This window comes from Oncorhynchus nerka, linkage group LG2, assembly GCF_034236695.1.
Source record: "Oncorhynchus nerka isolate Pitt River linkage group LG2, Oner_Uvic_2.0, whole genome shotgun sequence".
NCBI classification, from domain to species: domain Eukaryota; kingdom Metazoa; phylum Chordata; class Actinopteri; order Salmoniformes; family Salmonidae; genus Oncorhynchus; species Oncorhynchus nerka.
In genome coordinates, this window is record NC_088397.1 from 26216578 (window position 1) to 26232009 (window position 15432).

General features: G+C 42.8%; 2 protein-coding genes across 2 annotated transcripts in view; one reads left to right on the top strand and one right to left on the bottom strand.

Moving 5' to 3' along the window:
• LOC115133065 (gamma-aminobutyric acid receptor subunit beta-3-like) overlaps positions 1–15432 on the bottom strand; it is a 62693-nt gene that overhangs the window by 26757 nt on the left and 20504 nt on the right. Inside the window, exons 2-4 of the mRNA XM_029665925.2 lie at positions 8920–8967; positions 8151–8242; positions 7945–8012 (exon numbers count right to left, since the gene is read on the bottom strand). Of these exons, the coding sequence (XP_029521785.1) occupies positions 7945–8012; positions 8151–8242; positions 8920–8967 (208 nt within the window). The remainder of the gene's footprint in view (positions 1–7944; positions 8013–8150; positions 8243–8919; positions 8968–15432) is intronic.
• LOC115133085 (gamma-aminobutyric acid receptor subunit alpha-5-like) overlaps positions 10270–15432 on the top strand; it is a 30893-nt gene continuing 25730 nt past the window's right edge. The window contains exons 1-4 of the mRNA XM_029665955.2: positions 10270–10679; positions 11326–11410; positions 11595–11719; positions 13198–13265. Of these exons, the coding sequence (XP_029521815.1) occupies positions 10661–10679; positions 11326–11410; positions 11595–11719; positions 13198–13265 (297 nt within the window). The 5' untranslated portion in view covers positions 10270–10660. The remainder of the gene's footprint in view (positions 10680–11325; positions 11411–11594; positions 11720–13197; positions 13266–15432) is intronic.

A 15432-nucleotide genomic window follows, 5' to 3' on the forward strand; every position in this document is an offset into this window, starting at 1 on the left:
GTAACTTTTCAGTAGTCAAGAACCAATATACACAGTCAGTTAGGAAAGCAAAGGCTAGCTTTTTCAAACAGAAATTTGCATCCTGCAGCACTAATTCCAAATGTTTTGGGACACTGTAAAGTCCATGGAGAATAAGAACACCTCCTCTCAGCTGCCCACTGAGCTGAGGCTAGGAAACACTGTCACCACTGATAAATCCACGATAATTGAGAATTTCAATAAGCATTTCTCTACGGCTGGCCACACTTTCCACCTGTCTACCCCAACACCTGCCAACAGCTCTGCATCCCCCCGCAGCAACTGGATTGATGGCAGCATTCACACAAAACTGAAAGCGCAAACCACTGCTTTTAAACAGGGCAAGGCGACCGGAAACATGACCGACTACAAATAGTGTAGCTATTCCCTCCACAAGGCAATCAAACAAGCTAAGCGTCAGTATAGAGACAAAGTAGAGTCGCAATTCTTCGGCTCAGACATAAGAGGTATGTGGCAGGGTCTACAGTCAATCACGGACTACAAAAAAAAGAAAACCAGACAAACTAAACAACTTCTTTGCTCACTTTGAGGACAATACAGTGTCACGGACACGGCCCGCTACCAAAACCTGCGAGCTCTCCTTCACTGCAGCCAACGTGAGTAAAACATTTAAACATGTTAACCCTCGCAAGGCTGCCGGCCCAGACGGCATCCCTAGCCACGTCCTCAGAGCATGCGCAGACCAGCTGGCTGATGTGTTTACGGACATATTCAATCAATCCTTATCCCAGTCTGCTGTTCCTACATGCTTCAAGAGGGCCACCTTTATTCCTGTTCCCAAGGAAGCTAAGGCAACTGAGCTAAATGACTATCGCCCCGTACCGCTCACTTCCGTCATCATGAAGTGCTTTGATAGACTAGTCAAGGACCATATCACATCCACCCTACCTGACACCCTAGACCTACTCCAATTTGCTTACCGCCCCAATAGGTCCACAGACGACGCAATCGCAATCACACTGCATACTGTCCTAACCCATCTGGACAAGAGGAATACCTATGTAAGAATGCTGTTCATGGACTACAGCTCATCATTTAACACCATAGTACCCTTCAAACTCGTCATTAAGTTTGTGGTGTCAGGAAAATAACCTCACACTCAATGTCAACAAAACAAAGGAGATGATCGTGGACTTCAGGAAACAGCAGAGGGAGCAGCCCTCTATCCACATCAACGGGACAGTAGTGGAGAAGGTGGAACATGTTAAGTTCCTCAGCGTACACATCACAGATAAACTCAAATGGTCCACCCACACAGACAGCGTGGGGAAGAAGGCGGAGCAGCGCCTCTTCAACCTCAGGAAGCTGAAGAAATTCAGCTTGTCACCAAAAAACTCACAAACTTTTACAGATGCACAATTGAGAGCATCCTGTCGGACTGTATCACCACCTGGTACGGCAACTGCTCTGCCCACAACTGTAAGGCTCTCCAGGGGGTAGTGAGGTCTGCACAATGCATCACCGGGGGCAACTACCTGCCCTCCAGGATACCTACACCACCCGATGTCACAGGAAGGCCAAAAAGATCCTCAAGGACAACAACCACCCAAGCCACTGCCTGTTCACCCCGCTATCATGCAGTAGGTGAGGTCAGTACAGGTTCATCAAAGCTGGGACTGAGAGACTGAAAAACAGCTTCTATCTCAAGACCATCAGACTGTTAAACAGCCATCACTAACATTGAGTGGCTGCTGCCAACATACTGACTCAAATCTCTAGCCACATTAATAATTAAAAATTGGATGTAATAAATGTATCACAAGCCACTTTAAACAATGCCACTTTATATAACGTTTGCATACCCTACATTACTCATCTCATATGTATATACTGTACTCTATACCATCTACTGCATCTTGCCTATGCCGTTCGGCTATCGCTCATCCATATATTTTTATGTACATATTCTTATTCAAGACCTTATTCATTCCTTTACACTTGTGTGTATAAGGTAGTTGTTGTGAAATTGTTAGATTACTTGTTAGATATTACTGCATGGTCGGAACGAGAAGCACAAGCATTTCGCTACACTCGCATTAACATTTGCTAACCATGTGTATGTGACAAATACAATTTTATTTGATTTAATTTGATTTCTCTAATGACTGCCTCGACTGGTTCACTAATACTTCTCAGATAGAGTTCAGTGTGTCAAATCGGAGGGCCTGTTGTCTGGAACTCTGGCAGTCTATGGGGGTGCCACAGGGTTCAATTCTTGGTCTGACTCTTTTCTCTATGTATATCAATGATGTCACTCTTGCTGCGGGTGATTCTTTGATCCAACTTTACACATACAACACCATTCTGTATACATCTGGCCCTTCTTTGGACACAAACCTCCAAACGAGCTTCAATGGCATACAACACTCCTTCAACTGGCCTCCAACTGCTCTAAAATGCTAGTAAAACTAAATGCATGCTCGTCAACCGATCGCTGCCTGCACACGCCCGCCCGCCTAGCATCACTACTCTGGACGGTTCTGACTGAGAATATGTGGACAACTATAAATACCTAGGTGTCTGGCTAGACAGTAAACTCTCCTTCCAGACTCATATTAAGCATCTCCAATCCAAAATTAAATCTAGAATCGTCTTCCTATTTCGCAACAAAGCCTCCTTCACTCATGCTGCCAAACATCCCCTCGTAAAACTGAATATCCTGCCGTTCCATGACTTTGACGATGTCATTTACAAAATAGCTTCCAATACTCTACTCAGCAAACTGGATGCAGTCCATTACAGTGCCATCCGTTTTGTCACCCAAGCCCCATATACTACCCACCATTACGACCTGTATGCTCCCGTTGGCTGGTCCTCACTAAATATTCGTCGCCAAACCCACTTAATTTTTTTTTTCTTAAATGGAAGAAGTTTGGAACCACCAAGACTCTTCCTAGAGCTGGCCACTCGGCCAAACTGAGCAATCGGGGGAGAAGGGCCTTTGGCAGAGAGGTGACCTAGAACACAATGGTCACTCTGACAGAGCTCTAGAGTTCCTCTGTGGCGATGGGAGAACCTTCCAGAAGGACAACCATCTCTGCAGCACTCCACCAATCAGGCCTTTATGGTAGAGTGGCCAGACTGAAGCCACTCCTCAGTAAAAGGGACATGACAGCCCACTTGGAGTTTGCCAAAAGGCACCTAAAGACTCTCAGACCATGAGAACCAAGATTCTCTGGTCTGATGAAACCAAGATTGAACCCATCATGTCTGGAGGGAACCTGGCACCATCCCTACGGTGAAACATGGTGGTGGCAGCATCATGCTGTGGGGATGTTTTTCAGTGGCAGGGACAGGGAGACTAGTCAGGATCGAGGAGAAGATGAACGGAGCAAAGTACAGAGAGATCCTTGATGAAACCTGTTCCAGAGTGCTCCAGACCTCAGACTGGGGTGAAGGTTTACCTTCCAACAGGACAACCCTAAGCACACTGCCAAGACAATGCAGGAGTGGCGTCGGGTCAAGTCTCTGAATGTTTTTGAGTGGCCCAGCCAGAGCCCGGACTTGAACCCGATCTAACATCTCAGGAGAGACCTGAAAATAGCTGTGCAGCAACGCTCCCGATCGAACCTGACAGAGCTTGAGAGGATCTGCAGAGAAGAATGGAAGAAACTCCCCATCTTTCCCAAATACAGGTGTGCCAAGCTTGTAGCTTCATACCCAAAAATACTTGATGCTATAATCGCTGCAAGAGGTGCTTCAACAAAGTACTGAGTAAAGTACTGAGTATTTATGTAAATGTGATATGTTTTTTTATCTCACATCATAGTTATTATTTAAATATTTTATTATGATTAATTATTATTAACACTGCATTCTCAAGGTAAGAATTTCACTGTACTGTTGTATCCTGCGCACATGGCGAATTAAGTGGCTTCTCACCTGAAATGCCAGTCCCAGATAGAGGAGAAGCCCAGAGATCATTATTTCTGATAGAAACGTGAACAGCTGCTGTGCACATGCTGCGCCACTTTCCAGGATACACATTGCACATGCACAGTTGTAAGAAGTTGAGCCCAGGCAGGTGTATTCAAAGACAAGCCACAGATGCAGGGGAGGGTAAAGGTGTGTGCAGAGTGGGGGGTGTAGAGGTACGTGTGTGTGTGTGTGTGCGGAGGGGGGGTGTAGAGGTACGTGTGTGTGTGTGTGCGGAGTGGGGGGTGTAGAGGTACGTGTGTGTCTGTGCGTGCACGTGCGTTCGTGAGAGAGAGAGCTTGAGAGTGAAAGAGAGAGAGAGAGCTTGAGAGTGAAAGAGAGAGAGAGAGCTTGAGAGAGCAAGAGAGAGAGAGAGAGAAAGAGAGAGAGAGCTGGGAGAGAGAGTAATAAAAAAAACGTATTCAAGGTTTCAAGACCTCTCTGATGAGAACAAACTACCCGGCCTGTTGGGGGAGGACGCAGAGAGCTCTGCGTTGGCAGGGCACTTCATTGCTGCCTGCCATAAGATGAGGTACAGTGTCTGTCAGACCAACCAACCTGCACATGTCCTCTATGCCATTGTTCAATGTATGGTTATTTTGACCCTTGATTATCGTTGTTGCTGTTGTCCTGTTGACAATAGATTATTATTATTTTAATGATGTTAATATTGTAAATCTCCAAAGTAAGCTTTGGCAATATGTACATTGTTACTTCAGGTCAATAAGTAAAATTTAATTGAATTTAATTTAATTGTGAGAGAGAGAGAGAGAGAGAGAGAGAGAGAGAGAGAGAGAGAGAGAGAGAGAGAGAGAGAGAGAGAGAGAGAGAGAGAGAGAGAGAGAGAGAGAATGGCCATGTCTAAGCTTCTAATACTCCTCTTTGAAGTGCTGGAGTTGCTGAACATACTGTACTTTTCACTTTCCAATGCCACATACCAATACATGTAGCACAACTGACGAACAAGATCAAGGGGAGAATGACTCAGAAATGTTGAGTTGAGTTAGAGTAAAAACACATACAAACACAAGACAACTGACAAAAGAGTGCAGAGCAGAGTACCACTCTGCATCCTACATGTAGACCACATATGTCAGAGTCAAGGCCCGCGGGCCACATCCGGCCCGCAAGAAGGTTTTTTACGGCCCCTGGGATGATCTTGATTTATTATTAGAACCGGCCCGCAGCAAGCCGGCAGCCCGCAGATCTTTTACACGCACCAATACTACATTTCCCACAATGCAAAGGTGACGCACCGAGCAGTAGGCTGCTTCATTTCAATATTTATTGGCACAGCAGTCGTCAGCATCACAGTAAAATTAACTTTCAGATACCCATCAAAAATGGCAAAACGGAAGGTGGATACTGAGAACCGGGGTTTCAAACAAGGTGGGAGTCGGAGTATATGTTCACGAAGGTAGCTGGAAAACCTGTGTGTCTTCTGTGTGGAGAAAGTGTGGCGGTACTGAAAGAGTATAATCTGAGACGACATTATGAAACGAAACACGCGGACAAAAACAAGAATATGGACATGGAACAAAGGCTACAAAAGGCAGAGGAATTAAAACGAGGCCTCAAATCTCGACAGGCTCTGTTCAAAAAAGCCAAATCACAAGGCCAGGCTGCTGTCAAGGCCAGTTTTATTTTGGCAGAAGAGATCGCTAAATCAGCCCGGCCATTTACGGAGGGGGATTTCATCAAAAACTGCATGATTAAAGTTTGTGACGAAGTTTGCCCAGAAAAAAGGCAACTCTTTTTAAATGTGAGTCTGAGCAGAAACACCATTGCCGAGAGAGTAGACCAGTTGTCCATCAATCTAAAAGAGCAGCTTGTGAAAAAGGGAAAAGATTTTATTGCATATTCCTTGGCTGTGGATGAGAGCACCGACATTTCTGACATTGCCCAGTTGTCAATTTTCATCCGCGGAGTGGACTCCAACCTAAGCGTGACAGAGGAGTTTTTGGCTTTACGTCCTATGCATGGCACAACTACGGGGCATGATTTGTATGAAGAGGTGTCAAGATGTGTAAATGAGATGGAGCTGCCTTGGGAAAAACTCGTGGGTTTGACAACCGACGGAGCACCTGCGATGTGTGGACACAGGAGCGGACTGGTGGCGAAGATACGGGAAAAGATGCAAGAGGAAAACGCGACAGGTGAGCTGACAGCTTATCATTGTATCATACACCAGGAAGCGTTGTGCGGTAAAGCCTTGAAAATGGAGCATGTAATGAGCATCATCACGCGCACAGTTAACTTTATCAGAGCCAAAGGTTTGAATCACCGCCAGTTCAAGGCATTTCTGACGGAGTTAGAAACGGAGCATGGTGATTTGCCTTATCACACAGAGGTGCGATGGCTAAGCCAGGGAAAGGTGCTTCAAAGATGTTTCGAGCTTCGTGAGGAGATTTGTCTGTTCTTGGACAGCAAAGGGAAAGACACAACACAACTCCGAGACGAAATGTTTCTGTGTGAAATGGCTTTTCTGTGTGACATTACGAGTCATCTGAATGCAATAAACTTGCAGCTGCAGGGTCGGGATCGTGTCATCTCTGATATGTACAGTACAGTGAAGGCATTTAAAACCAAACTGACTCTGTGGGAGACGCAGATGCGGAAAGAAAATTTGAGCCACTTTCCCAGCTGCCAGACCATGAAAGAGAAGCTCTCTACCAGTGCGTTCCCGAGCACACAGTTGGCTGATAAAATAGGTATGCTTGCCGCTGACTTTCGACGCCGATTTGCTGACTTTGAAGCACAAAAAGCAGGTTGGAACTGCTCGGTAACCCATTTGCTGTTGACGTGGAAAGCTCACCACCAAACCTCCAAATGGAGTTGATTGACCTCCAATGCAATGATGCACTGAGGGCAAAATATGCGGCAGTGGGTGCTGCGGAGTTCGCCCGTTCCTCCCGGCACAATGCCCCAGCTGCGCATCCAGGCTGCTCAAACGTTGTCTATGTTTGGCAGCACATACCTGTGTGAACAACTGTTTTCTTTGATGAACCTGAACAAAACATCACACAGAAGTCGACTTACTGCTGAACACCTCCACTCAATTCTGAGGATTTCTTCAGCTCAGAGCCTTACCCCGAACATTGATGAACTTGTGGAAAAGATGGGACACCACCAAGTATCACCCTCAACCTCAAACAAGTGAACATTACTGTGCAATCACATATTTAGAGTTTTTACTCAGTTCAAGTTTAAAAGTTAAAATTTAATATTTGTTTTCACTGCATGTTACTTCTCCTTAAACAAAGTGTTGTTTTTGATTAATAGATTTTTGCACTTTATTTTTTTGTATTTCAATCCAATTATATTTTAAAATATTTCAGTTGAGTGGATGATAGAAAATTGCTATTATTGTTTTTCTTTGAAGTAAATTTAGCCCACTTTTGCTAAAATAGAAAATATAGTCTACTGATGGTGCCTTGAATACCGGTTTCTTTCATTTAATGTTCATGTTATGGGGATATTTATATAAAGGAAATTTGTCTTTTGTGTCTGTTGAAAATTAAAGATTACTGACAGAGCCATAAGAAAATATTGCTTTATTTATCTGATCATATTGTAATATATTTGTTAGGTTTTCAGTAGGTTCAATTAGGTTCACTAGACTATATGCGTCATTTAAAAATTTTTCAATGAACATTCGAACAGTCCGGCCCTCGTCTTGTAGCTGATTTTTTTATTTGGCCCTCCGTCCATTTGACTTTGACACCCCTGATGTAGACCATATGTTTTCAGCACTAGTCTGATGGACAGCGGCTGGTATCTAACGCGATATTGGCTGAATACAAGCATTGTGAAACATAGTTAGGCACACAATAACTCTAATTGTAGGACATTATTGTATGACTTTGAATGAAAGTTTACGCAGTTCGTGAATCCCAGGAGAAACATATTCAAGTACTATATGAAAGTGGGCAAAGCAAAAAACGCAATTGTGTGAGTCCCAATGTTTACAGTATGGGGGGGGTCACTCACCATGTTGACTTCGGATACCATGTCTATGCTCGCCACATCTATACTCATGCCAACTGCAACAGGGGCCCCTGTAATGCAAATGCAATGGTATAATTTACAATGACAATGAATTCGAAAAATGGCTGCAATATGAGCCCAAGATGTGCGAATCTGCATAGTAAACATGGACACGCTGCAACATGGTTGCCCCACTTTTGAAAACGTACCTCCAAAGTCTGGTCGAAGACGAATATCATATCCCTTTAGTAGTTTGTCCACCGTCTCTTTCACAAAAGACATGTTCCCTGGTTCATTCACGCTGAAACAACAACAAAAAAAGATTATGTTTACTACAAAATTGCACGTTCGTTTTTCCCGTCACACTTTTACTAGAGAGATCACTCACCTTTGTGCGCAACAAACGACAGCTACAAGCACTGGTGCTGAAAGAACACTAAATAATGTTCCACTCAGAAAAGCCCACATTCCTTACTGTTTAGGTGGGGGAAAAAGTGCAACGCAAAAACGGTACAATATGTTTACAAATCAGATTATTCCATTGGCAAGTTCTCGTGGAAGAAGTCGTTGGCTTTTCACACCCTTCAGATCTGTTCGGTTTGACATCCCTCGTATTTCGGATTTCTCTCCTCTCTCTCTATGCAACCGGGAGACATGAAAGAACTATACTCCTCACTGAAATGTATGTAGGCTACTGGCAAAGACGCCACCGGTGGAGGCAGTAAAGGTAATGGCTTGGATTGGAGCCAAACCCGCTCACTCCAGATATTCATCTAATTGACTCTAAACCTGAATATGTTCTAATCCCTATAAGATTTCACATAATGGGCCAAATAGATGTAGGCCTAGACTGAATTGCTATACCTGATGCAAAGTGTCATAAGGGGTCTATCTCCCTTCCTCCAAGCCCCATTCAATAATCAAAATCGACCATTTGAGCCCGTGGGGACTGTCAGTCTAACTGACTGATGTACTTACCTGGTATCATAGATTGCAAACAACTTCTTGTTTCCATCGACTGCATTCCTGGGGAGGGGGGGGGGCGAAAAGAGGAAATATGACTCAGTACAACACTTTCATTTACACCTGCACAGTCACACAAGGTGATTATGATTCATTTATACGGTGATAACGCACACCTGGTAACATACAACACAGTGTAAAGTCTGTAATTGAGTCCATTTAGTTGTAGGCGTCGCTATAGTAGGTATGCAGTGGGTTAATTGTTTTTGGACCATGTGATGTTCTTATAATAGGACACACTTGGCATACTCTCTTTCCCAAACACTGGAAGTGCTTTATATGATAAGCATTGTACTTTAGGAATGAGTGTTTTCCATGCACAAGTTAGTTTCAGCACCACCCGATGGAATTACGGTAGGGTCAGAACGCGCTATAGGGACGGAGCTGTACAGCTCAAACATGGAGCTGAAACACCTTAGCACCACTTAAATAACTCAGACATACCTAGCAATTTACAAGACAGTGCAACATGTGTCTACTTGGTGCAAATAATTCACGCATTATAGATATGTCAAACTGAACTGTCAACTATTGATTGTAATGAATACCGTGCTACAGTAGAGTGAAATATGAATAGTCAGCATAATGTTCTGTCAAAATATAGATATGGAGTTAGAGTACCCTCTCATGGCAATTGGTATAACGACTTTGTTTGATGTAGGATAACTGTAAAAAAAAAAAATGTTTTTAAAGTTGTTTTTTCAGGAAAGATTGTCTAATCACACCTTTTGATAGACATTGATTTATTGCGATCCTTCTTTTAATATTTGAGTGCGTTCATTCTCGATTTCCTCGAGTCATTACCGTTATAATTCTCAATGATGGACCTTAGGCTGGTGAGTCATCGTGGCATAATAGGTCGGATCGAAATCCTAGGCAGTACTCTGGAGGCAGCAGTACCATGTGCATTAAAGCTATAATAAGCGGTCATTTTCTTCTCAACAAAGCTGACGCATTTCCCACTGAATGAGAGAAAAGGCTAGGTTAACAGAGAGGACCAAAATTGAACATGTAGCTGAATAGGTAAACCGTTTTATTGGGTCCTTGGGATATAGCCTTATTTTTTTCTTCTTCTGGATGGATCAACCCACTGCCCCTCATTCATTAAATTGATTTCGACTAGACAGTATATTAGCTTGCGGAAGAGGATTACGTTTCAACTAACCACAGCAATGTGCATAGGCTAGAGTAGCCTACAGTGGCAAGTAAGATAACAGGGCAAAGTTAAGTGACGCTTGGAGTTCCTGGAGGATCGTTTTCACTGTCGCACCTATGATAACGCACCGGTTAGCAAATCGTTGCAGTGTGTGCATGTGAGCGGCAACTGGAGGTGAGTGTGATTTCTGATTTAGATGGGGCGCCGGGCCGCTAGTCCGCTCTGAGTGGACAAATTACTTGAGACCAAGGGTATGTGACACGAAAAACGTTGTTGTCACGACCAAAGATGAGGGCTCGGCATTAAAACCTCTCATCTCCAAAAGGCGGGAAGGAGGTGGCAGCACAAGACGCAAACATCTGCTTGACATGAGTAGGAAGTCAGTCAAGCAAATCAGGAGAGAACAATACACGATCGAGACTGCCTGCGGTGGCAAATATAAACGGAGAATATCTATATCCCTCTGAAGGAGCAGCAGCATACCCTTGACTTTCATTGCTGCGGGTTTTGTATCGTTTTCTAACCTGGATTTAAATCAAGATGATGGCTCTCTCTACAGGTAATTGATTTTTAACCCTCTTTTATGCATGAGGGTGGCATCAGAAGCACCCCCACCCTCCTTCCCTCTTTTGTTAGGGGGATATGAGTGTGGTGGGGGGGGGGGGGGGGGTCTGGGGAAAGGGAACAGCGAGGGTACATCATTAGCCTACATTGAAAACCTATTGCACTGCCTGCGAATTCATACGCAGTGAGGACCACCAATACAGTGCTACTGCGAACACGAACAGTTGCAGCAAAATGGGGAGATGTTATAATACTGCTGCAACAAGGTGTTTAGCATTGGGCAAAATGAATGCACACAAGGACCTCAGCCAGGAATGTAGAAAGACATGATTGGTATATTCACAGTTTCAAACAGTTATTGTATCAAGGTTAGCCTACTGATTACTCTTGTAGGTCCATTATAGGGCTGCTAGTTGAAAGTGTGTGTGGTCAAGTGTGTGTATTCGGGAAGGGTGGGGTACAGTATAACACCAACGTACCTACAGTATCATTCGTGTACTATAGTGTTAGTAGTACTGTAGTAATAATTGTCTGGTAGGAGTATAATGTAGGAGTATAGCGTAGGATAAGTAGGAGTAGAAGTATGATGACAATACATACTACTGAAAGTACGGATTGTGGATTATATGTTGTTATTCCAGACATAGAGGACAAAATGCCCAGCTTTTCTACAATGAAACACGTGTGGATCTCTGTCTTGCTGGTGTGTATTACATGTCACGTGGGGTAAGTGAAGCGTTTACCATCCAATCTGACTATACACTGCATTACATCCTCATTTGAACAGTAGATATACTGTACATGTCCAACGATGATGTGCTTTATTGACATCGACACTAGCCTCGTCAAGCAGTCTCCATGTTACAGTATGTGGAACTAACCAGCCTGATTGATGTTGTGTCTTTCCCAGTCTTGGCCAGACCACAGCAGAGGCATTGAAAGAGGCAGAGGCTAATGACAACATCACCATCTTCACACGGATACTTGACGGACTGCTGGACGGCTACGACAACAGACTCAGACCAGGACTTGGAGGTAATGTATACCGACTTACAGACCACTCTGATCCAAACTCATATCACTAGAGGTTACAGTACAATGCAGTACAATGCAATACAATACAGTACAATGCAGTACAGTACGATGCAATGCAATACAGTACAGTACGATGCAATGCAATACAGTACAGTACAATGCAGTATTATATCAGTATTAATTTCACTAATACTCTTGTGTTCCGGAAAATCCCTTATTTGACATTAGATTTCCTCAGAGTACACTCAAGCCAGGTGCAGCAGAACCATTGTAGCATGTCGATGCAGGAGATTTATAGAACCAAAGTACAGTGTGAAATGTGGATGTTTCTGTTTCAACGTACAGTTTGTCTTTGTTAGAATTTATACTGAAATGTATTTTGGTTCTTTTGCAACTTGAAGGGATTTGATGGGAAAGAGAAACACTAAGAGAGTGTGCCTGCGTGTGCACTGATTTTAAGCAATTATATTACTGTAGCCTAAAGACTATGCAGGTTATGCTGCAGCAAATTGACCTGTCACAAGAAAAAAAGTTACCAGCTGATGAGATGATAAATGCATAGTGAACTGCGCTCCATACCGAGAGGTGCTGTGTGGCCCCACATTGGGAGGGGGGGGGGCTGGAGGTCACCTCTCCCCCAGATAGCATATGAACACACCATAAGCCATGGCAAAATGATTAGCAAATTAACTTTAAAACTGCAACATTTTCTCTCAGTTTCATGGCAAAATGTTTAGAATAGCATGAGATAAGCTATTAAACTTGCTCGGACCTTGCGGGGGGGGGGGCTCGTGAAACTGCAGTATGCCAATGCTTAGCCTCATACATCATTTGTGATCCAGCATAGCATTTTCCCCCTCTGTAAAATCACACTCGATAGACTTCTTGGATTCAGTGAGAAAAATAGAAGAGACTGTTCTAATATACAGAATTGCATTGACTGGAATACATTCCAAGAGCAAAGCAATCACAGTAATAGATCAATCCTAAGTGAGAAGGAACTGCACTGCCAACACGCCATATATATCACACAGCCCCCCTCATGACCACCACCTCCATCTGCAAAAAGTAACCTTGAGATCCAGACCTCTATTCAGACGAGAGAGAGAGAGAGAGAGAGAGAGAGAGAGGGAGTCGAAGAGTGTTCACCGGAAGATAGAAATATCCTGCATCTCTTAGAGGAAATAAAATGTTCTTCCACCGATTTGTTCTTAGTGATTTTTTTAATCAATCCCCCCCCGTTCTACAACTTGTTTTATAAATGTCGCTAATGTAACACGGATACATCCAACATGGATTTGCCAAAATGGGGTTGGAGAACAGAGCTGCACTCACTTCCTTAGAATGGTTTCTGTCATTGAAGGCTGTAAAGATTTGAAATGGAAATCTCCATGATGATTTACTCATACATTGAATTTGTCCCTGTCTCTTGTCTCTTCATGTTCACGGTCATATTCCAAATCCCATTCTATCCACAGAAAAGGTCACGGAGATCAAAACCAATATATTTGTCACAAGCTTTGGCCCAGTTTCAGATACTGAAATGGTGAGTCAATTTACAGCCCATTTCATAACGCACGGTTTCAATGACGTCCACTAATGTAATTATTTGCGAAAGGAGCAACTCCAAACCCTCCTGTAGATGTTACGAACACACAACAATTATCCTAGATGCATATAAATGACATGTATTCATCGTTTTTTTGTTAAGTAATACATCAATATTTTATAAAGAAATACATGATGGGCCTGTTTTCCAGGATGCAGATTAAGCACAGTGCTGGACTGAAACGTTATTTCAATGGAGAATCTGCTTTTAGTATTGTTTTGTTACAGTTTATTATCTTAATTTGACCAGTTTCTCACAGCAGGAAAAGAATCCTGCAGCAACAGGAAATGTGAATTATTATGTGGATTATAATTCATGGATATTTTTGTGGGCGTTGATACACTTTTCGTTAGGGCAAATCAAGTCTGACATTTTAAGGTGTGAATTGCAAACTTTAAAAATCTTTTTATTCTCATAGTTTATACAGATTGTAAATTAAAAATATGATGCCAAAAATATGATTATATTACTGATCGATTGATTATGACTTTGTAAATCACCCATTCTGTAGAAACTATGACAATAGAAAGGTTCAGTACTTTTGTGAAACATCACAGCACCGTTGAAATATATATGGCAAATGGAAATCCAACATGGATGGTGTTAAGAGATACAGTTGAAGTCGGACGTTTAAATACACCTTAGCCAAATTTAATTTAAACTCAGTTTTTCACAAGGTCAGTTAGGATCACCACTTTATTTTAAGAATGTGAAATGTCAGAATAATAGAAGAGAGAATGATCTAGTTCAGCTTTTTTTTCTTTCATCACATTCCCAGTGTGTCAGACATTTACATACACTCAATTAGTATTTGGTAGCATTGCCTTTAAAATGTTTAAATTGGGTCAAACATTTTGGGTAGCCTTCCACAAGCTTCCCACAAAAAGTTGGGTAAATTTTGGCCCATTCCTCCTGACAGAGCTGGTGTAAGTGAGTCAGGTTTGTAGGCCTCCTTGCTCGCACACACTTTTTTAGTTCTGCCCACAGATTTTCCATAGGATTGAGGTCAGGGCTTTGTGATGGCCACTCCAATACCTTAACTTTGTTGTCCTTAAGCCATTTTGCCACAACTTTGGAAGTAATGTAAAGTGATGTCATTGTCCATTTGGAAGACCCTTTTGTGACCAAGCTTTAACTTCCTGACTGATGTCTTGAGATGTTGCTTTAATATATCCACATAATTTTCCTTCCTCGTGATGCCATCTATTATGTGAAATGCACCAGTCTTCTTCCCACAACATGAGGCTGTCACCCCCGTGCTTCACGGTTGGGATGGTGTTCTTCGTCTTGCAAGCCACCCCCTTTTTCCTCCAAACATAATGATGGTAATTATGGCCAAACAATTCTATTTTTGTTTAATCAGACCAGAGGACATTTCTCCAAAAAGTATGATCTTTGTCCCCATGTGCAGTTGCAAACCGTAGTTTTGCTTTTTTTATGGCGGTTTTGGAACAGTGGCTTCTTCCTTGCTGAGCAGCCTTTCAGGTTATGTCGATATAGGACTCGTTTTACTGTGGATATAGATACCTTTGTACCTGTTTCCTCCAGAATCTTCACAAGGTCCTTTGCTGTTGTTCTGTGATTGATTGGCACTATTCGCTCCAAAGTACGTTCATCTCTAGCAGACAGAACGCGTCTCCTTCCTGAGTGGTATGACGGCTGCGTGATCCCATTGTGTTTATACTTGTGTACTATTGTTTGTACAGATGAAGGTGGTACCTTCAGGCGTTTGGAAATTGCTCCCAATGTGTGAACCAGACTTGTGGAGATCTATAATTGTTTTTCTGAGGTCTTGGCTGATTTCTTTTGATTTCCCCATGATGTCAAGCAAAGAGGCACTGACTTTGAAGGTAGGCCTTGAAATACATCCACAGGTACACCTCCAATTGACTCAAATTATGTCAATTAGCCTATCAGAAGCTTCTAAATCCATGCCATTATTTTCTGGAATTTTCCAAGCTGTTTAAAGGCACAGTCAACTTAGTGTATGTAAACTTCTGACCCACTGGAATTGTGATACAGTAAATTAAAAGTGAAATAATCTGTCTGTAAACAATTGTTGGAAAAATGACTTGCAGATGTCCTAACCGACTTGCCAAAACTA